Source organism: Stegodyphus dumicola, chromosome 12 (assembly GCF_044657685.1).
Source record: "Stegodyphus dumicola isolate Sdum_Otavi_A_Nest chromosome 12, ASM4465768v1".
NCBI classification, from domain to species: domain Eukaryota; kingdom Metazoa; phylum Arthropoda; class Arachnida; order Araneae; family Eresidae; genus Stegodyphus; species Stegodyphus dumicola.
In genome coordinates this window covers 94,088,929-94,113,365 of record NC_140779.1, presented here as the reverse complement: position 1 = coordinate 94,113,365, position 24,437 = coordinate 94,088,929, and the positions used below count along the sequence as shown (strand labels likewise).

Here is a 24,437-nt window from a genome sequence, read left to right as displayed (position 1 = left end):
GTTCCTCTTTAGGGAAAGATATTGTATTACGTTTGTACTCAAAAATGAATTTCCGGTCGTTGGATTTCAGAATCGAGCTATTTATCACACAAAAGACCTGAGGGTAGCAAATTTATCTGTTCATATATAGAAATGCTTTCGAATTACCAATTTAATTGGTTGAAAACTGGAATGCAATTCTTTCAGAGTAAGCATATATTTTACAGATTGATGTTTCGGTTTCGTTTCCTTGAAATAGTACCGAAAGCAGCGAAATTTATTAGATGTTTAAGAATTTGAAAGAAATCTTTCCGAATGGAATTCGCTTTCATTTTGGAAAGTTAATGTGCGTAAACCATGTCATGCAATAAGTAGAAAAATTGGAAGATATACCAGTGAGGGAGCTTTAATTTCCACAAATTTAGTTTCTACAGCTATATAGTGTTGAGCGTAGGAAAGAAATGGGAAGTAACGTTGTTTATAATGCATTAGCTTTTAAAATTTTAAGCATTTTATAAAAGCAACTAAACTGAAATTTTATTTTAAAATATTAATATGATGTCATTAATTTTAAATTTTGTGAAATTCGTTATTGGTTGCAAGCAAAACAGGTAAACTTTTATAACACCTTCCATTTTGAAATTCTAAGTGTATTGAAATAAATAATATTTTTTGTTCTTAGAATGCATAGAGATTCACGGAAGAAAAGGGCTTTACTTCTACTGTATGCCTTTTCGTATAGTTTTATATGACAAATGCGAAATATTTAATACGTAGGTATTAAATTCGCAGTAAAAAAGTAATTTTTTTTAATATTAAACACTGCTTTCTTCAGGTATCGAAAATACTGCTTTCTTCACCATATATGGAACATAGGAAAATTCTTCAAATTGTTTCTTACTTCTTAAAACCCGCCGAGCGTTATAAGTTATCTGAAATTTCAAAATTTCTCAAAATGTCATGAATGAATGGCATTTTTATTATAATTAAAAAACGACTTTCTCCATTTATACGCTGATTCGTTCTTTTCCAATATGCATCCAGCTCAAAATCGGTTGCGATAAAACCTACCAGAAATTTTCATGTGTATTGAATAAGAAAGCCACTTCTGTACACAATTTTACATCCATAACGCTAACAGGTTCAAAAAAAGGAATTGCGTCATCCTTCACAAAAATTACATTTCAAATCTATATTTGATTTCTGGCCTAGAATGATAACATTAAGCAGGGTTATTCCTTCTTACATACCTACTCAGCAATTAAAATTTATTAAACTTCACACTCTTTTATATGACCAATATATAAACATATAAAAAGAGACTAGCTACAGAGTTTTCCTTTTTGAGGCGGGGGGAGGGGATGAAATTTTTCTGAAATTGCATGTTGAGTAATTGAGAAGCACCAAAGAAAGAAAGCAAAACTGACTTTCATAAGCCATTCAAAACAAGTATATTAAAAAGTATTGTCTCTTACAGATAACATACAGGCTAGCCAAAACAAAACTGGCTTAGAAAATGTGTATAATTCTAACTTAAATGTATTTTTGTTATAAATCGCGGAACTACCCTTCGCCCACAAAATTCAGCGTAGAAAAGAGTGCAAGATTCCACCTGTCGTTGGCAAGAGCATTGAACACCACACAGGTAACAGTATAACTTTGCTCAGTCCCGCTTCCAAGTTTGATGAAGAGCACCAAAGGAGGATAAATCCGATGATCTCCTAGACCCTTGTCTCCTATCATCAGCCTCTCGAGAGGACATTCGGCTCGCCGCACATTTAGAGTATGCCCGTGCCGAACAGACACTACAGACTTATAAACACCCCTGCCTTCTCCAGAGATCGAACCCGAGCCTTTCGGTACTGGACCGTGGTCAACTTCGCTAACCACAATCCTGGTTGGGAGGGCGTTATGAATACTCATTTCATGTATGAAATTTTATTTATAAATCAGGTCAAACTCGTTACAAATGCTGCATGAAATCATATAATTTAAATACGTCATTAATTTGAGGTATAAAATCGTTAATTTATACGTGTTTCAATGAGAACAAAGAACTCAACAATCTTTCAAAATATATAAATGTGAAGCAAGGGTATTCTTTTATTTTAAATGGTTTCAGATGCATTTAATACTTATTATTATTTCTCAGGTCCTTTCATTATTTAATATATATGCATTTATTATCACTTCAATATTATTTTGAACCTTCACATATTTTGTTGCGTTTTTCCCTTCTAAGTGGATTTTGGAAATTTGCATAATAAAGAAATATTAATTTATCATGAAAAGAACTTAAATTAGAGTGGGAATGCTTTTAGAAAAATCTGCAGATCTAGTTTTAAATTAACAAAACAGTTTAAAAAGAAAGGCTTTTGGGGCTTATGTGTTTTTAAATTGATCAAACTTCTTAAAATTCACGCAAATAAAAAAGAAGAGATAACTAGTGTTTAAACATCCCGTTTTAAACACAGTTTCAGTTTCTCTCCTATGTAACAGTAAAATGATAAATATTTTACAAACAAACGATCTTGGAATCGTCTTTGCTGCTTATATTGAAATAATACGTGAGGGATTTCCCAAATTTATTATTTTTCTTATTTAAATTATTTTGTGAATAGTGTAAGCTAAATATATAGATCTATTTTATGGTTAAATTTATTGTTTTGCTTTTAATGGTTGTGACGTATATGATGTTTTGGTTAATGAAAAATTTCATTAAATTTTGCGAACTATGTGTAATTCAAAATTTATCTTTCAACCGCATCAGGATCTGTTCCTGCCTTTACAGGCATGTAATTTATCTGTAAAGCTGAATTATAATAGCTTAACTGTTAAAGTGTTTGCATACTAAAACATTAAAAATTTTGTTTTCCTTGAAACAAAATGAAGTTGATAATGTTATCGATGCTTTTTCCAAATCTTATTTTGAACTTTCTTCTTTAATTTTGAATCTTATTTAAAACTTTTATTTCCTAAACCATAGAGAATGTGACTCCCGTACAAACAAGACAGGCTGGAACTATTCTGGTTAATTTTGGAAACATTGTTGTGATTATTAGATGAAAATGAATTATTTCCAGATTAAACAAATATATCGTGTTTACTCGGAAATAATATCCTCTACAACAGGGATTCCCAATATATTCCTTGCAGTGAACCTTTTTAAAGGAATTTTTTTAATCGACCTGAAATGTAGGAGGATTACATTTTTTCCTATAATATGCAATATAATCATAATGCAAATAATTGCACATAAATAAGTAAACAACTTTAAGATAACAGTTAAACTAATAATATGGAAAAATGTTTTAAGAAGGAGATTGGTTTATTAGATCTTTTCCTTATGTATTTATTTATTTTGCATTGTTATTATTATTATTTTAATTTTGCAAACATAAGCAAGCTTTCAGAAATAAAATCACAGATTCTAAATGCACAGATTCAAGATTTTAATTAATGCATTGGCTGCGCTTGATGTGCCGATGAACTATTTAAAAAAATTTGGCATAAAATTGCTTAGAGAGTGTAGCCAAAAGACGAACGCGCGCTAGTCAGAATCTCTGGTTCTCTAACGAAGTCAGTGGAACTTCGACTTAAGTACTGCTCTTCCTTCATTCGCATTTAACCACGATTCTAAAAATACAGTCTGTCCGGAAATCTATAAGCTGAAATTAGAAGGGATAGGAAAGTAGCTGTATCAGGACTACTGATTCTTTTAATCTGTTTAGGGAACATGTAGGTCTCCTGAAAAGAACAGTGAGTCTACTATTTTGTTACTGTCTATTTTATTAATCTTCTGTAAATCATATAAGGAATAAAAAAGATGAGAAGGGTTTAATTACCCTTTATTCTCCAGAAATTACAGATGCTCCCGCACTTCTGGATACAAAGACCAACCACTTGTGGCCTGAACGAAAAAATATAAGGATTACTCACTAACTAAATTTAAATAAGAGAGTAACTCAAATGCTTTACACAGCCTAATAACACTATAACTTGCCTTTTAGACTTATACGTACGTATTATGTAAACTTCGGAAAAACTACGGTAACGTCTTCAGTATTAAGAGAACTAAACCTCTGGCCGAAAAGGCGGACAGCAACTGACTTGAAACGCGTATGAAAACAAAATGGCAGGAAGGCTCACTCTCTCTCTCTATATCTTTAATTCTTGGAGAGCCGCAACTTAAATACTTAAGAATTACAAGCACGATTTGCATAAACATAATGACGCGTTTATTCTGGCTGGAAGTGGAAAATAAGAGATGACAGTAAAGTTTTAAAACAAAATAAACGTTAGTCAAACTTCATATCCTTATAACTTTAACTAAAGATAACTGTTAAAAAGTAGGATAAACCTTACAACTCTAAAGACTAAAGCTACTTATTGCTAGGTTTAGTAAATTACAAGGAAAACTGAGAAAGGGTGTAAAAAAACCTTTAACTCAAATCAGAAGACTCTACTCGTAACTTACAGAACAGCCAGCCTTTATGGCTTAAATCAAAAGCAACGAATTTAAATTAACCAAGTAAAATGTAAGTTAGCCAATGCCTACTCACAGAAAGAAACGTACAAGCTGGCTCTGACTTAATATCGGTGTCACAAGTATTAATGACGAAAATAAGGCAACGCTGCAGATATACTGCTCTCAAGAGAATCCGTTAGCAAACGTGACCTTTAACAGGCGGAACAAACTCTAATTCTACCCTCTAAAACCTTTCTTTAAATACTATTCCTTTTTCTACCTCATTCAATACACGCTTATATTCTGGCAAGAAACTGAATTGTTTGGTTTATTTGATTATGGCAAAGCACTTGGAGATATCAATCTAAGAGGAAGGTGGAGAACTTTCTAAGAGAACTGGCTCGCGTGCACGTTAAACATGGGGAAAACCCATGGGAACGCCCATGCAGCCAACCCGTTCATAGGATTCGGACCTCGCACCGAACGACCAGTGTCCAGCGACTTTAACTCTCGGCCACTGGTGGACTTAACAGGAAAATGGAAGAGAATGAGAGCAAATAATTTAAGTTTCTTAGGATGGTTAGGTGGTTAACAGGTGACAGGTGACAGAGGACGGGGACGCCTGATGTTTAACAGAGGTAAACAGGCATATGTCCCTCGCCCTCCCCTATCTAGTGACTGCAACTCCCTCATAGGAGCCTCATGAGGCCACTTTGGGAGTTTATTGAAGAATTTTACGTAATTGTACATGGCCATACAGAGGCGTCTTAAGAATACATTTGTTTTGATCGATAGGCGAATGATTTGTGACATCTTGGTTTGTTTTAAAACGCAAATTACAGCATACACATTCAGCGACAGATTTGATAGCAACAGAAGGATCGATTCGATTGAGATTGACTGGAATTAAACGAGGCTCAACATTCATACCCATTTTGCATCTCGGTCTTTCCAGAATATCCCAGACAAATCGGAACTTTTCGCAAAGTCTGGAAAGTATCCGATATGGTAACACAAGGAACACTAGAGGAGCATCAATTCTGAATTCGTCAGTGTTGCCAAATATTAATCACTTTTTTATATTTTTGGTAATGAAGGTGCGGGTTCAGCTCCAAACCACTCAAGTGCCATCGTTATTGTGCAGATTCTTACTGTATGAAAGTAGGCGCAATGAAAATTATGATTGAAGATTAAGTCGTAAATACTAAAAGGCTGAGAAACATGCTTTAATTAAAGTAATACGGCGGATATCAGTTATAAGGGAGTTCATGCAATAGGAATCAGTGATAATATTTATAGATTTGCAGTGTTACTTTCGAACAGAATTATAGAAATTTCTTCCTCTCTTTTTTTTTTTTTTTCTTCTTTTTTTTAGTCCAAAGGGGCAATTTGCCGCTCAGAAGAACTATTAATTTCATTTCGGCATTTTGCGTTCATTACCTACAAGCGTTGTTTCACGTTTAAAATTTTTGCCACCAAATATTATCACCCTGTATTATATTTAAAGAAATTAAATAATGAAGAATCTGCATAAATGTATGTATGTCTCTCGCATTGTGCTTAAACAACGGTACCTAGAGCTATCCAATTTTGAATAACGTAATCCTCCTGCGAATATGGGCATCCGGAAGACCAAATTTGAAATTTGGAATTTGTTTTATTACCGATTTCATATTTTGTAAAACTTTAACGAATTTTTTATTAACAAACTCAAGGATTTCAAAGAGAGCAATGGCAACGTTGTACAGAAAAAAAACATTTTTATCTCCAGAGCGTGAGACTGTGTATTGGCAATTCTAAAGATATGCTCATTTTAAAATTATTTTGAGATATTGCTCTTGAACGGAATTTTATGGTTTAAGTGCGAAGGATATGATATTTAGTAAATAAATGTAACACACAAAATGTTAAAAAACCTCCCCTTTGGACGTAATTTAAAATCCGAAACCTTTTAGATTTTTTTTTTTCCAGAACGTTCTCCCTCAGCTGCAGGAATGAAAATTAAGAACGGCGGTGCTCATCCAATACCAGTTAAAACAATAGTCTATAATATTCGAGAAAATATTCCTAACAGAAGAAAACACATGTACGGGCGCAATGTGTTGATGAGAAAGCATGCTTTATGTTTTCTGTTTTATTGTATATGTACCACTAAGTTGCAGTGAAAGTACAACCGTAAAAGTTTTATATTTAAGATAACATTAAAACTTATTGTTTCAGTTCATAAGACATTAATGTCTAAAAGTAAATTGAAAACAACGCTGTAAAGCAAGTTTAAATCTTGTTGAACTGCATTCTAGAAACGATCTCTTTCACGTACGTACCATCCCTTACCTTATTGTTGTGTGAGGGGTTTTTCGTTTCACTAGTATCTATCTGTTGCCTCAGCAACTCTATAAACTTTTTTAATTGTTTCAGTTTCGCACAGAAATAGTTTTCTTTCTCGATCTCTCTTCTGGTCTCCTCTTCGTACAAAGCACAGATTAAATTATTGCTATGCATGTATACATGACAGAAATGATTCACAAGAACGCATTGTCTATTGAAAGTTTTCCGAATGTAGTCAAAATGGGGTTTCGTGCTATTAAAATTTTAATCATAAAGTGTTATTTGTTGCTGAAGTTTAAATTTTTCAGTTATTAAATAATAACAGCAAAACGCGTAAGCTACGATTCGTACCATCTTATCAAAATGTGTGCACACTTCTCAGTGTAAAAAAAATGCACTCAATATTTCTTAATATGTAAAAGAAATGCATCGGAGGGAAATAAATTCTTTTTAACTGCATTCTTATTTTTCTGCATTGTTATACTATTGTGTATTATTTTGCTTAAGTTATTTAACAATTTCTTGCTTTTTGGGATTACAGTTTCAGAGTTTTTTACCTTTAATTGGATTTGTGGCCACATGTCCTGCCTACAAGCTCGTATTTCTTATGTAGAATTGTAGATCTTTCAAATCTAAGTCCCATAACGTTTATATTGTAAATATATCTCAAGACGTACGTGAGAAATAGGAAAATACTATCCTGAAGTCCTTTGCAACACTTGCCGATTTTCTATATAATTCAGAAAAGCAGATTTTTGAATCTTTGTGACCGATTTTTCCCTAAGTTTCTAGAAATCCATGCTGCACTATATAGCAATACGGCTGAAAGAGCTAGGGAATTAGTTGTTATTCAACTGTAAGATGTAACGGTTCAATGACAGTTAGCTGGATTGTGATTCAGAGTTTACTCTGTGAGAAATTTGGGAAACTGACGATATCTTCTGTGCACTTAAGATTAATTTCTTTATATTTGCGTTCTCCTTCGGCTATCTTTAGCTATTTATGGTGCTATGTGTCGTGAATTTTTCATACTTAATTCTGAGTTTCTTCCTGCTTATGTGGAATGATTATCTGACTCTTTGCTTTGGTAGACGGCAAAATCTGTTCTTTTCAAACATCTGAAACGCCCGTAAATTCGAATTTTCGGTGGAATGTATTTCCTTATCCGTTGTGAAGTAGAATATTATAGCGTCAACAATAACCTACTTAAGTGAAATCATTACTTCTCTCTTGGGGATCTTTATGCTGCTTCAGCCATTGTGTGCAGCTAGGACAGGATTGCAATTGCAAGCATCAGTAGCTAAGCAAAGAGAGGAAAGCTGCATTCAAATAATCAAAAGAGTGCTTGCGATGTCATTTAAAAACTACCGAAACCAATGAGCCATGCACTAATGCGATGGGGAAAGCACTAGGTAGAAAATGGAGGCAGGCGTTCGGTCGACCTGCCGAAGTCTGAATGCACGGACGTTTCGGGCGATTTCGCTGTGAAAGAGTTACAGAGATATCTACGAATCGGTTACCCACAAATGAAATGCATTTAATATTCAATAATGAATAATTATTCAGTTTTAGTAATCATTTTCGAGTTATACAGGTTTATAGTTGATCTTTCGGACGTCATCAACGAGCTCAGCTCGCGTGTAATTACGCACTCCAGACGACGCAAACGAACAAGCTCGCATTACAGATTTATGATTGACAAATGTGTAAGTCACTTTAAAAACAGACTTCTTTATAAAGCGAGATTGGATATTTAAATCCTTTTAAGAAATAAAAAGGAGCTCACATATATTAGTAATAAGTTTATGTAAATTAGATTCCTGAAAAATTTTAAAATATAAATTTGCTTTGATGTTTTATCGTCTGAAATTTTGTTATTAAGAAATGTGATTCAAACGCTCTTAAGTATTTAAAAAATATAGGCTTCATAAAAATTTTGTTTAACACAATCTTGCTGCTCGAAATTGTATTTCTAACACAAAATACGTTTTTGTTTTTTTTAGATCCTCCCGGTGTTCCAGTAATAAAGACATATTATGCCACATCTACTGCGATCAAATTAACGTGGGAACTTAACGTCCTTCCTAGTGCTCCAGTTTCAGGTAAATATTCTTCTGCATATCATTAAGGATGAATCATTAAACATGAATTTTCAAGTTTTCTGATCATCATAGGCCTGATATCAAAAACTCAATTCCAACATTTAATATTTTTTTAACTTATTCAAGTAATAGTTTCGATTATTTTCCATGCAGCGTGGCTCTAAGAGGCTAAATATTATTTTAGCTGGAAATTATAAGGACAAATGTGCATGAAAGTACAAGACAAATGAAAACGCTTTAGGCTGACTAAACTGCGTATATGTTATTCTGTTCGAAATTACATTAAAATAAAACAATAGAATTAAGCGCATAATAACATTTTTTTAGTTTTAAGCAATGAGCTACATTTCGCAAGAGAAGAAGAGAAAGAATGATCTTCTTTCTTCACATTAGCTATGTATTAGTCACGTGTTCTGTGAGGTCATCTATCTTGTTTGTTTACCTTAGCTAACTTAAGTCACGTATAAAATTTCATTGCATAGAAAACTGTCAAAAATATTGATGAGCGTGCAAAACATTTCCTGCGCATGCGACGGTAACAGATTTGCCGCAATTTCTTTTCATGTCTGTTTGTAATGGGTATGCGAAGTATGTGAAAAAATTGTGTATCATTTGAAAGTATTATTCAAGTTATCTCCCGAGTATTTTAAATCAGAACTGAAAACTTTGTAAACATTGCCTAAAACGCAGATCTTTTCAATTTGGATAATACACTAGCCGACGTAGAAAACGCAACACCAAGAAAGATTGAATAGAATGCGATGTTAGTTGATACATAGAAAGAACATGTACATGTAAATAAATTATGTTATTTATATAAAGATATATTTGTACGGTGCTGAAAGGTACAGGGAACATTTAAGATGTATAACCACATTTCGCGGTGATGCAAGCTGCAAACGTTCGAGTACAGATTCAGTTAATATGTGAACAGTGTCCAGAGGATAGAAGCCCATATCCTCTGAACGGTCTTTCAGACTTTGTCCTCCGATAACATCTAGGGCAGAGCAGACAAAGGACGACAAATCGCGCCCCAGATAGGCTCGATCGTCGAAAGATCAGAGAACATTGCAGACCAAGTAAGCAATGGGACATGTTACAAGACTTGTCGGCTAATTGCCGTGTGCGGTGTCACGTTGTCCTGCTGGAAAGTACCATTTTGCAGTCGCTGAAGGTAAGGCAGGAAAACAGGCTGTAGCTTCTCATCAATGAATCATCGTGCCTCTAATGTGCCTCTAATGCGTGAAAGGGATGACCAGCTATCATGACTGATGGCACCCCGTAGATGCACCCGTTCGCGTCAATGGCAGTCTTCGCAAAAGCGAGTTTATGTGCAAGCCACATGTCGAGAAACTGTTCTTCCAGATATTGAAGCAACCAAAGCTCCATGTACGTTTCACAAAATCTTTATAGGAGCCGATTGTGGGGATGTCGATACTTCTCTTCATATGCATCTATCTGTGTGTTCTATAGTACCTCTACATGAAACTTAACCTGGTCTTTCGAGATTTCACTACTTAACATTTCCTTCATCGATCCATAAAGACCAGATGCTATGCACAGTGGATACATCTGCATACGTTTCACCAGCGATAAGACGAAAAGACCAAACAGCCGTACGTAAACCAACATTTTGACTCGTTGTAAAGCGATCCTTTTTCTGGAATTGTTTTGTGGTGCAACATCCATGTATTGTTGATCAGTCCACCATTTCCTTCTCTTTTATCTAGTGCTATAAACATGTGACTAATCTGCATCTTACATCATCCAGATGACTTGTTCCGCTGCGTATTCTCCGAAATTTTCATACTCATATGGTTTCATACTCATGGAAATTTTCATACTCATATGGCCAAATCTTCATGGTGTTGCATTTTATATGTCAGGCAGTGTATGTCGGTTGAAGAGAAACTGAAACAAGATCTTTTAGAAATGCGCAAAAAACGTGTTCTTGAAATACACTCTGAAAGCTATACTTTGGAATAATAGTGGTGTGTGGCTATGAATATTTTCTCTAAACTTAGTTAAACCTTAGTGAACTGAGCTTATCCTATTTGCGATAACATACTCAAGCAAGAAATTCAGAAACTGCTTAGATTCACAAGCAGACATGCTAGCAGCAACAAAGTACGAAGATTAGAAAAACTCTGACGCAATGAACAGGAACAAAAAATCATTAATTTTTGGAAGATTTATGCAAATGTTAATATTTTAAATATTCCATGCTTAAATTTGTTTATAATTAAAATTTGATTATAAATTTCGTTTTCTGATTTTTTAACTGCTTCTAGGGATGCGAGAATATATTTAAAATTTTTCAGAAGTTGAGTACATGAAAGTTTTGGGAATCCAAGGTCTAGATCAGGGGGGTCAACATTTTTGTACTACCACCCACTTTGTAGGCAGTAAATTTCCTGTACAACCCACCCATTCACAGTAACTTAATATATAGCACAACTGCAAAGAAGTTTTTAAGTGGAGATTTAGCAAAAATATTTGGTTAAATTTATGCATTTAGTTAAACTATATTTTACAATATTAAACATTTGATAGACAGAAAATTCTTTAACCAACAAGAAAGCCGTATAAATATACGGAACATGAGAGAGCTGCGCGAAGGAGAATGGTCAAGTAGAAAAATAAACTATAATGGGTATATATATCAACATATCAATGCATGTTTTGATCTTCCTTGATCATTATCGGAAAAAATCCTCCACCGCCCACAGTGAAAGCTTAAGTCGCCCACTAATGGGCGGTAGGGACATAAGGAATGTGTTAAATACCTAGGATGTTACCTGGACAGTAAACTCACATGGATCACCCATATAAAAAAAGACACAAACCTCCACAAATGTACTAATACTTTGCAGACGAATCGTTGGAAAACAATGGGATCTTAACCCAAAATCTGCTCTATGGATTTATACTGCCATAGTCCGGCCAATGCTTTCTTACGGATGCGTGGCCTGGATCAATGCTATTAACAAAAGCATATATGAAAACATTTTACAGAAGGTGTAATGACTTGCTTGCCTATGCATTAGTGGGGCTTAAACAGTACACCTACTTTACTGCAAATTCCACCCTTGAAACTGTTCTTGAGCGGAGAAGCAATTAAAGCCATGTATAGGTTGAATAAAATTCGCACATGGTGCCAAAGGACAGGTTTTGGTCATAAAAGCCACATTAACATATGCCTCGACTTCGGCAATGAGATCCCTACAATCTATATGCCCAAGGTTGCAATTACTAAAACAATAGTTCCAGATAAACTATTCTCAACTTATATACCAAAAAGGAATGAGATAGAATCTCTAATTGACCTAATCCCAACAGGATCAGTTGAATGCTACATAGATGGATCAAACTCAACTTCACTGGAGCTGGAGCTATTATAAGAACCAAAGGATCTGGAGAAGATTTCATTAAATTTCATCTATACCTTGGTAAACTAACAACTGTTTTCCAAGCCGAGGTTCTGGCGATCAATATGGTCGCCAGGGAGCTCTTAGCTAAAAATACGGTTGACAAGAATATATGTATTTTCTCTGACAGCCAATCAGCCATCTTTGGCATGTCTAATAATGTCAAGTCACAAAACCGTGTTTTGAACTGTACTGAAGATCTCAACTCTCAGGCTCAGGCTCATAACACCATTAGTTTAGTTTGGGTCCCAGGCCATTGTGATTTTGCTGGAAATGAACTTGCCGATAAAGTAGCTAAAGATGCTTCGCAACTACCCATATCTGGCCCAGAATCATTTTACCCAGTTTCATATCAAACTGTTAAAAAGAAATAAGAAACTGGATAAAGAACAAACATGATGATATATGTATGGTCTAAGCTACCAGACTGTGTTCATTCTAAATTAGTGCTCAGTATACTCAACTTATCAGGTAAACTCATACACCTTAGTAGAACTAACTTATGCCAGGTAATTCAAATTGTTACCGGGCATGCTTATCTGGCCAAGCATCTCAACAAATGTGATCTTGTCGAATCTTCTCTCTGCCCGGCTTTCGGAAAAGAAGAGGAAACACCTATTCACTTCCTGGGACGATGTTCCGTGTTTTCTGTTCCTAGAAACAAATTCCTTGGGTTTCCCTACATCAGCTTCGATTAGGCCTTTCTATACAAAGGTCTGTCTGGCATAATAGGGTTCCTAATGTTTACTAAACACCTACAGGTAAGGTGAATTTGAAACCACAAAAGTATAAGCAATGAGACGCCCTGTGAGTCCTTTTTTTTTGGGGGGGGATAAAAGAAACTATGTTGGGAATTCCCTCTCACACCTGTGTTTTGGAATATAAATACAGATATCAAATTTATATACACCACCTGGCCACTTGACTTATGGAAGTACCTCTGTCCCTCCTTATTTAACTTATTTTCCAGACTCACCATCACACCCTTGTTTGGTCAAGAGTTGGAGTTTGGTGTTTGGGAGGGATTGAATAGGCTCTTCATCCAGTATGGGAGTTTTAACGATTTAACCAACAACCTGAATTTAGAGATTGGATCTTTTACTAATACTATATATATTTGGTGGCAATTTGGGATCTTATCTACTTACTTACTATAGCCATTTAAAATCTTTGTTTTAAGTGTTCAAATGGCGGAAGAGTAATGGGCAACATTGCCTAAACTCTTTTCTTTCTTTTTATAAGAAGGAAGTGCCACCATTGTTATGTTATGTAATGGGCGGTAGGGACCAGATTGACTATCCCTAGTCTAGACAGTCATTTGCGGAGTAAAGAAAAATAACAAATGCTTATATACAACATCTAGTTGCTTCTGCTTTAATGTTTATAATCTGTACATTTCTAAAATTTTATACATTAACAAATTGTAATAATCATTCATCTAAATTAATTTAATAATTTCTTAGACATTAAGTAATGTTCAGCATTGACGTTTTATATTATTTATAGAAAATAGATAAGATGAGTTCTTTTCATTTTAATATTATTTTAAGTTAAAACAAGGAATGTTATTACCTACATTCGTCGCGAAAGAAAAATATTTATCGCTAAATCACTAGTATAATTTCTATCAACTATTATTTACGCGCACTGCACACGTATTTCACATTCGAAATCAAGTTTGCTATATCCGTAACAAGTAAGGAGTTATAACGACAATAATATTATTGTACTTTTAAATATTTATCTCATGAATATATTTACAGGTTATATTTTGCATCACCGGTTAGAAGACAATCACTGGCAAGAAACTCATCTAAATGGAGACAGAACTGTGTACACATTGAGAGATTTGCAATGCGGTTCAACTTACTACATTTATTTAGTTGCCTTTAACTCTGTTAGTCAGAGTAACAGCAGTGAGATAATATCAGCTAAGACCAATGGAAATGGTATATATTTCTTTCAATGGCATGCAATTTATAATAGTTTATATATCTAAATAACATTTTAATGTGGTGACAGGCTTCTGTTATAGCTGTAATTTCTTACAGTATTATGTTAATATTTAATTTACCATAATATTGTAATAAATTACAGCTCAGTATTATGTTAATATTGTGTAGTTTTAACAATATTATGTTATTGTTATATTTTATATTGTTTCTGTTACAGTTGTAATCAAAATGTTTGGTAGTCATAAGCAATGACGAAAATTATAGTATTTTTCCCATGAACAGTTAAATAATAAAATGTAAACAGGGAAATATTTTCCCTGATGCACTAAAAAGCAGCACACAGATCCTCACAAAAAACGAAAAGCCAACGAAAGATGTAAAAGTTTTGTAAACCAGTCCATAATATGGAAATTTGTAAAGGCTTCAAAAACTTAGAAACAGGAATTGGTTATTTCATGCTTTTGTTAATCAATTATTCAGTTAATCTTGGGTACAAGACGAAACTTTATAATATTTGATAATCTGTGTCCTGATCCGCTCCATTTATTACTTATGCATAAAGTTTCAACTTGATAGGTTCTGCAATTTTTTTTGTTATATTAGCACTTATTTTCATTCGTCCAGTTCTAATAATTCGTTCATTTCGCTCAGTCAGCTCAAAGAAATATAAATAAATAAATAAATGAATGAATAAATACAAAGCACCACTGATAGGAATTCTATATATTAGTATATATTTAAGTCACTTTAAAATGGTATTCAGCTTAGTTTTAAACAGATGTAAATTTCTGAATAAAAGAGCAGTGGCTTGGCTGTTACACATTCTTGAAATTTAATAGGAATTTCTAGGGGTACGTTCTACACTCAAATCTGAGGGAAAAAATGTATTGTGAGCAAAGGTTTTTTATAGGGCATCTTTTGAAAACATGACCAAAATTTATGGTGCTTGAGGGCGTTTTTTCCTTAGCCAAAACATTTTCAAACTACGTGTAAAAAAGAGATTTTGCTATAAGCATGAAAAACAGCATATACCTTATTTGTTCACTTATTCTTCGAACTACATTGGGCCCACCAGCGGCCGAGCGGTAAAGTCGCTGAACACTGGTAGTTCGGTCCGAGGTTCGAATCCCGCGAACAGGCTGGCTGCATGGGCGTTTTCGTGGTTTTCCCCATGTGTAACGTGTATACGAGCCAGTTTCCCTTAGAAAGTCCTCCACGAAGGCATCCCTCCTCTTAGGCAGATAGCCCTCGAGGCTTTGCCGTAATTACACACACACACTCGAACTAGATTGTAAAAATTAAAAAAATATATTTATATTATTTTCTCCTTTTAATATTTTCTCTTTCTGAAGGCTAGTTTGTAGATGAAGTGTCTTCCTTTATTTAATTTAATTTTTACTCAGTGTGGTCGATCTGTATTTGCACTTCTGTATAGTTCGACAGCCTCATCCGCGACCATGAGCGCAAACACGCATGCGCCATTCGGACCGAATTATTCTCTAAATAGGGTGGAAGGATGGGGACTTTCTTTCCCTCCAGCATAGCTCTTTCCGGAGAAGAGAAGACCTTTCACGTCGCAGCAAATAATACCACCCCTTTTGGACGAGTCTTTATGCTTTGGCAGAATGCCAACCACGGTTACTCTTGAGACGGGACCTCGAACTGTATTAGAATTTTCTCCATTTTGTTTTCTCTTGCATTTATTGTCTGGAACGTATTTTGGGCAGATACTTTGTTAAGCTTGCCGGACGTAGCAGATGTTCTCACAATTTAAATGACATTCCAAACATTTCAACTTACTTCTATTATTTACGTTTCAGCCCATTGTAGAAATATCTACTGCTGATGTATTCGATCTTTCGAAATCCTTGTCTTCTGTTCGCCTTTTTTTTTTACTCCGTTTCTCAGATTGGTCAAGACTCAGTCATGTGAGGTGAGCCTTGAGCTTTGTAAGGTAATTGAGCCGGACATGACGCACTCTGCGTGACTTTTCCGGCTCAGTTACCGTTATATATAGACTGAATATCCTTTAGCCATTCAAATGTTAATATTACTATGTTATAGGAATGTAGATTTATTTTAAACCACTAATTCACAAACGGTGAAAACACCTATTGCTCCCGAGCAACCATGCCAAATAAGGTATTTAAGAAATAATATCCTGATAAATGACTTTAATTACTGCTTTTATTTTCTATGTTCTTATTGTAACTGCGTTCGTTGGGAATTCAGTTGCACGCATAATTTTCCCCTCTCGGTTTTCGGACGATAGAATTTGTTTAAAAAACGGAAAAAACAGGATGAAATGCGATATAAATATATATGTTTCACTAGCCTTAATTTTGGCAACTGTTGATCTTAGACATCCCTGTCTCTATAATTTTATTTAGAAAACGTCATACTCGTTACAAAATAGTAATAATACTTAAAAGTTTTGATTCCCGTCCGATAAAAATTGACCGAGATAATTAATTTCAAAATTTGCGGTTTTTAAAGAAATTTTAAATTTACATTCTGAGATCGGCTAATAAAAAAATTAGAATAACTAGACTTCGAATTGCCCATGTTCGAGTGGAGGACTGTGTATGGTAAAACTGCGGTGACTCTATGTGTCGTCGCTTTCCCATTAACACGAACTTTATTATTTAATTTTTGCGTAAGTTTCACATCTTGATAACATTTGGTGGCAATTATCTGAAAAATGATCTGAACAAAAAGTGGCATGCATAAAAAGTGAGTTTCGAGACTGCATTATTGAATAATCTTATTATGTGCTTTAGGCTGGCAGCTTTTAACACCTCAAGTATTCAGCATTGGCCCACCAGCGGCCGAGCGGTAAAAAGCCACTGAACACTGGTAGTTCGGTCCGGGGCTCGAATCCCGGCGAACGGACTGGTTGCATGGGCGTTTTCGTGGTTTTCTCTATGTGTAACGTGGATGCGAGCCATTTCCCTTAAAAGGACCTCCACGGGATATCCCTCCCTTTCCGTGTAGTGCCTAAGGGCGGAGCACGTAATAAGTGAAAAAAGTATTCAGCATTTTTTTTTTTGAAAGTGTTGAATATTTGAGGATACACAGGATTTCGAAAGATCGAATACATCAGCAGTAGATATTTCTATAATGGACTGGAACGAAAATAATAGCAGTAAGGTGAAATGTTTGGAATGTTTTTTTTTTTAAAATTATGAGAACATCTGCCACGGCCGGGAGCTTAACAAAGAATCTGCTCAAAGTACGTTCCAAACGATAAAAAGAAAAAGAACAACACAAAAGATGTAAAAAGCAAAGAACACATTAAAATTACGAATAAACGTTAAGATTAAAAGTATATGTTATTTGTTTTGTGTTACAAATTGTATTTGCCACAATTGTCTTTAATAATATTTACTTAAACAGAAGATCACAAATAAAAAAAATAATCTGAAATGCTTATAAAATTGCAAAACAGATTTTTATTAAGAGTGTTTCAGGGTAAAATATACCTTATTTCCTGTTCTCGATGGTTATTCCCATTAAAGGTCTTTCGATCGAGAAGCTAATTTCAAAATTAAACCGTGTAACAACCTGAGAAGCTGTGTTGTGATGTTTCGTAATTATTGCTCATGCTTAGAAAGTCATCTTTCCCGTTCAAACATACCAGGAGATTCAATTAAACGAAGATAATTATTTATGTCATTTACAGAGGAGAAGAACGTAATGGTTTCATTTGACAAACGCAATGTCATATTTTATCTTGTTCTTCCGAGAGCGTTCTACTTTAACTTGCTTGTTTCCTAATTATATTTCCCAGAATGAAGAAAAATATTATCGGACCGTTAGAAACGTTATGTGGACAATAAAACTGCGACGTGATGCGCTTGAGATGTTTCCACTTTTTTTATGATTATTTTTTATGCCCCGCCTGTGTTTGCCATCAACTTAATCGGATGATATGTTTCTGCTTCTTTCAGAGATAAAATTTGCGCTACTGTGTGCTAATTTTCCGTCTCTTCTTGAAGAGAAACAGTTTCTGGAGCGTAACGTCAGGTTCTAAACTTTTGTTTCACAAAAAGAAATGTGTTTCTTTTCTGAAAAGTAATGTTTTAAACAAAATGTAATCTTTCATAACTTTACGAAAGGTTCGTTCACAGTGAGCTGCATTTTTATGTAGCATGAAGCCAGACATTATACCCGAAAGTTTAAGCAGATACAGAAATTTTGGCCTACTTCAACATGCTTTTAAGTTGAGATTAACACGAACTTGAAACAGGTGTAAAATTAGTAGTGCTTAAGTTATATGCGTTGCATGGAATCAACTTAGAAAGCTATAGCGTGCAAGATGTAGCTAAAATATGATCACATTAAAATTTGTAATATGACCTACTTACCCGTAGAATTATAAATATATTCAAATAGGCAGTGGTAAAATACCTTCCAATTTTTTCAAATAATCGTCTTGCACAACTCAATCAGATTAGTAGTGTTATTTTTCTGCTGAATTTATTCATCCTCGAATTGCTTTGTTGAAATTTCTGAGAATTTTAAAATTGTTTAAGATTACATTTAAATCTTCCAAACGTTTTGCACTTTGAAACTAAATTAAATATGAGGTATATTTGTGATTATTTTGCATGTAGCTTTTTCTGTTGTATCCTTTTAATCCAGGGGTTCTCAGTCACAAATAACCCACCCCCACGTTCTCTAGGAGAAGAATTTCAATGTCAAAGGAGAATGTGATCAGATTTTTATTTAAATGTTAAGTAGTTTTATGACTATAAAACGCTACTTTTATTCATGTCTTTTGTATTTATAAATATTTTCAGCACCTTTTGTCGCTTAATTTATAAAAAGCATATTAAAAATAAATCCAAGCAAATGTACATGTTAAGATACAATAACACGCCGAATAAGTATTAATTTAAAAATCAAACAACAAAAATCAGAGTTATGTTTTCAAATTTTCACAGAACTAGTTTCGATGTTTTATCAAACCGTCATCCTCAGCTGAAGAGCGCAAATGAACGAGATATGATATAGTGATTAGATAAGAAAAGATAAGAAAGACTGGGCTGGAGTTAAGCTACTGGAGCCATATCTTGATGAAACGAGAATTAAAACATAATTTCCTTAAAGGCTGAAGACAAAGATGGATTTCAATTAGTTAACGACCCTAATTAACGACAGATGGCGCCAATAGCTTAACTCCTACCAGTAGCTTATCTCGTTCATTTGCGCTTTTGCAGCTGAGGATGGTGGTTCGGTAAAACCATCGAAACTTATCCTGTGAAAATTTGAAAACAAAACGCTGATTTATGTTGTTTGATTTTAAAATTAAACGTATATGTATTTTTCGAGTTTTGTAAAGAATGAGGAAATGACCTTCTAGCAATGGTGAAAGGAGTGCATGGGGCAAAAGATATTAGAACCACTGTTCTAATCGTGATATAAAATGTCAAACAAAAATTATTTCTATTTTATTAACAGTTATGAGGTTAAATTTATATTATGACCAATTTACCTTCATTATTTTGACTCACAGTTAGATTTCGGTTTATTTGATTATGAAAAAGCACACTAGGGGTATCTGCCTAAACAGGTGCCTGCCTTTGTGGAGGAATTTCTAAAGGAAACTGACCGTGTGCACGTTACATATGGGGAAACCACGAAAGTGCCCAGGAAACGTAGGCAGCCCATTCGCCTGGAAACGAAAGCACTTTGGAACTACCAGTGTTCAGCGATTTTACTGCTCGGACGCTGGTGGCGATCTCACAACGTCCTTGTATCAAACATTTTTTCGAAGTGTTAAAATAGACGGACATTTTTCGATCTTTCGCACAGAACCTGAGACAAAAGCTTATTCTACACTAGTACCGCTCAGTATCGAATGCGAAACTGATGCATTTGCCGCCTTTATTTAAAATACGAAATATTTTTGTAAAAATTTCAGGACGTAAATAATTATATTTTTCATAGTTTTTAATTATTAAGTAAAAATGAATTTTTGTTCCTGCGAATGAGATATTTTTGTATGATGCGATAGGCAGATAAAGAACTGTGCCAGCCATACTTTGAGCGTCAACTTAACAGTCGTTTCTAAATTTAATAGTTTAACAATTTTTCTAAGCTTAATAGCTCAATACATTTTCTAAACATTTAATTACTTCAGGATATCATCAGTTTCGACTGATCCAGGCAACTATAATTTTCATTTTCTTCGATTTCTTGCCTATAGAGAATGATCGATATAAGAGGCATTTATCCGATACCATTTGTATTTTGAACTATATTTATATCGATATTTAACTACGTATAAGTTTAATTTTCTTCATAACAAAGAAATCTTCCACTCTGCTTTACAGCGTCTATTTTGATTTCTTAATACTTATTCCCCAAACTTTTTCAAAAATTACTCATTATCTCGATACTTATTAACAACAACAAAAAAGACTATAGGAGATTAGTAACAATTAAAGAGAAAACAAACGTACAGTGACATAGATTTCAATCAAATTTTAACTGGTCAAGACCGTTTTCCAGCGTATATTAAAAGATTTAATCTTCCAAACTCCATTCTCTGCGACAACTGAACGAAACTGGAGATCTCAAACTTTTCTTGGAGACCTGTCCACTTTTAAATGATATAAAGAGAGATTTTATCATAAACTGAACTTTTAACGTGAAACTGATTTTATCAAATTTTGACAACGCAAGAAATCTATCAAGAAAGACTATAAATTACATCAATGATAATCGATCACCAGTGGAAAATCTACTTTAATGTGTGCGCTATGTTTGCACCAAAAACTGGACAGCCTAATTAAGACATAGGACCACTTGTGGTCATGTGGGTGGGCTACTCCTGTCAAAAAAACAAACAACCTCATTATCCGTTATTGTCATTATGATGTGTAAATCATCAGTAATGATTAGATTTTACAAAGTCTATTCTTCCTGCGCTAAATTTCGTTATCTTGTTTCCTGCAGATCTTATTTAAGATGTAAATTTTTATTAGATTCCGTAGCTAAAAATAAGAAGATGTGAATTTAAATTTTTTCTTTTTTTTTCCATTCTGAAGAAGAGAAACCGATATCAGGCAATCTCGGTATTCACAGAGTTTTATTTAAAATCTGCACTAATCTGTAATTAGGTTTTTGCTAATGTTTCACTATATGTTTGCCAGTTTGTCTTCCATATAAATTTCTCTCTAAATTCCTTTATTATTTATTACGTGATCCAGATGTCCCGTGGATGACTTTTTAAGGGAAACTGGTTCCTATCCACATGACACATAGAGAAAATACGAAAACCCACAGGTAGCCAGCCCTTCGCCAGGATTCGAACCCCGAACGAAACTACAAACGTTCAGTGGCTTTTGCCGCTCGGTCACTGGTTGGCATCTGAATAAGTGACCGTCTTATCTGCGATTTTTCCTTGAAACTCATATACTCGTATGATAAAACAGTTCTAATAATCGAAAACGTACAGTATCCTTAAAACAAAAACTTCAAACAATTTGTAATTTTATAAATTTGTACTGCAATCTGACACACAGAGCACTTAAATAAAATTATAGCATTACAGTATACATAGTTAGGTTGCAAATAAATTTTAAGCCCTAAAGAAGAAATTATTCAAAATGTATCGCATTATCAAGTCGACGCATCCAGTTTTTCTCGTAATTCCGAGAGCAACATGGCGCCAGTTAAAATCCTGCACTTTCAGTTAAATATGATGGCCCAACTCAAAATGAAAAAGTTTCAGACGCGAAATAAATTTTGCAGAATTAAGCAACTAATCTTCACGGATCAAAAATGAAAGAAAGCGGAATCGGCTGTTACGCAACGTGGAATTTTAATAGCTGCATTTTTAAGAAATGAGGATGACTATATAAAAAAATGAATAAGTTGAAAACGTCTCTACAAACTCGGATAATAAGAAAAACATTTTTTGAGTAATATTTAACTCTGTTTCTGGCTATTTCTGGCAATGATTTGCTTGTAACAAGACTTACATCAAATTGCAAACCTGAGCGTTTTAATTCTTGACAATAGCAGATGCCAATTTTATACATTTACTTTTCGACCACTGGCATGTTGCCTTCTGTTCAGAATCTTCCAAAAGGTTTCTGAAAAATATTGAATGGTGGTAGTAAACTAGAAGTTTCTATTAGGTAAATAATCAAAGAAATTTTGCTAGCACATTTGAGCTCACGGCAGTAAAATAATATTATTTAAAATATTTACTACCATCTTTTACAAAGAAAGATACAATTAGTAAATCAGTTTTTAGCCTATTGAAGAACTTTCAAAAAGTAAGTAAAGATAACAAAACATAAAAAGAATCTGAAAGTTTAAGTAGGATAACAAAATATAATAAAAATCTGAACGGTTTCAGATTTTTAATTACGTCCAAAGGGGCGTCTTTTGACGTTTCGTGTGTTACCTTTATTTTTCCCGTAGAGTGTTGCCATTGCTCGCTTTTAAATCGTTGAGTTTGTTAATAAAAAATTCGTTAAAGTTTTACAAAATATGAAATCGACAATAAAACAAATTCCAAATTTCAAATTTGGGCTTTCAGATGCCCATACTCGCAGTAGGATTACGGCATTCAAAATTGGATGGCTCTAGGTACCGTGTTTTTACCACAATGCGAGAAGCATACAGGCATTTATGCAGATTCTTCATTATTTAATTTCCTCAAATATAATACAGGACGATAGTATTTGGTGGTAAAGATTTGAAATGTGATACACCCTCTTAAAATTTTCAAAGCAAAAACAATAGTCCGTCAGGGACAAAGTCCCTGTGGACTATAAAAAGCAAAATGATTCGGTAATAAGAAACGTAAACTGATTTGCAGGATTCACAAGTATTTAACTAGTCTCAGACACGGTGAAAATGATTTTACTGGATGTATAAATTGAATTGCATTAGACTTGTATGAATATTTTCAAAATTTAGAATTTTTGTAAATCGCAGTTTGGAGCTCTTTATTACTGTGTTTAGATTTTTGTGACAAAATATTTATTCCTTAAAAATATGCCTCAAAAAATTTAAATATGTATATGTCTGATAAATATTTTTCTGGATTTTCCAAATACTTCGCTTAAGGATTACAACAAGCCAAGAAGGGATCCTCCTTAAACTGCGCGTTAAGCATTTTTATCATCGACACTATGTATTTAAATGAATCTGGAGAAAATTTAATTTCCTTCAATTTTCACTACTAAGTGTCACGCGCTGTGAATGAGTAGTCTTAATCTGGTAAGCGGCCTGCGACTATTTTCTCATAACTTAAAAAGCGTTATTATGATATTATTTGCTCATCAAGAATCTGAAGAAAGATTTAAGATTTTAATGATGTTTAAAGCCATTTTTTTCGGATGATTTTTTTTTCACATCTAGGAACTAATTCATGTTAATTTATCAAAGTTCTTTATAAGCGAAGATATCGCTCAGTGTTTGATATTCTGAAATCTTCTCCTAATTTACTTTAGCATCATTATCAGTAATAAATTTTCAGATAACGTATCATATCTATAGATGATATCTCAATGAATCAAATGTTCTTCCTCTATGATAAATCTTTTGGAAAATCTTTGATATGCACAAATATTATTCCAGTCTAACTTATTTTTATATCCTATAATAAAATAGTTTCTGATATTTTGGAATAATTGTTCCAATCCACAACATTTTCAAAATGTCTAATGCAATTTTCTGATAATTTCTCTATTCTCAATTTCTGGCCGGTTGATATCCATTTTTAAATCAAACGGGCTTCAGTCTAGAAGGGGTATTAGACTCAAAACGGCATTTGGAATCGAATCATTGAATTCGAATCACTTTCGAATTGTTACCACCGAATATTATCGCATTGTATTATATTTAAAGAAACTAAATTATGAAGAATCTACATAAATGTAGGTATGTTTCTCGCACTGTGAAAAACCAACGGTACCTACAGCCATCAAATTTTGAATAACGTACTTTTCTACCCAAACATGGACGCCTGGAAGTCCAAATTTTGAATTTCAAATTTGTTTTATTGTCTGTTTCATATTTTGTAAAACTTTAACGAATTTTTGTGTAAAAAACTCAACAGTTTCAAAGCGAGCTATGGCAACACGGTACGGAAAAGAAAAAAAAAATTATCTCCAGTGCGGAAGACTGTCTATCTGAAATTCTAAAAATACGC

The 24,437-nt window shown here is 34.0% G+C and overlaps 1 protein-coding gene across 2 annotated transcripts in view; it reads left to right on the top strand.

Moving 5' to 3' along the window:
• Window positions 1-24,437, top strand: part of LOC118186257 (cell adhesion molecule Dscam1-like) — a 1,080,749-nt gene that overhangs the window by 964,920 nt on the left and 91,392 nt on the right. For both annotated transcript variants that reach the window (XM_085806701.1, XM_085806700.1), the window contains exons 18-19: window positions 8,779-8,877; window positions 14,069-14,254. In XM_085806701.1, the coding sequence (XP_085662827.1) occupies window positions 8,779-8,877; window positions 14,069-14,254 (285 nt within the window). The remainder of the gene's footprint in view (window positions 1-8,778; window positions 8,878-14,068; window positions 14,255-24,437) is intronic.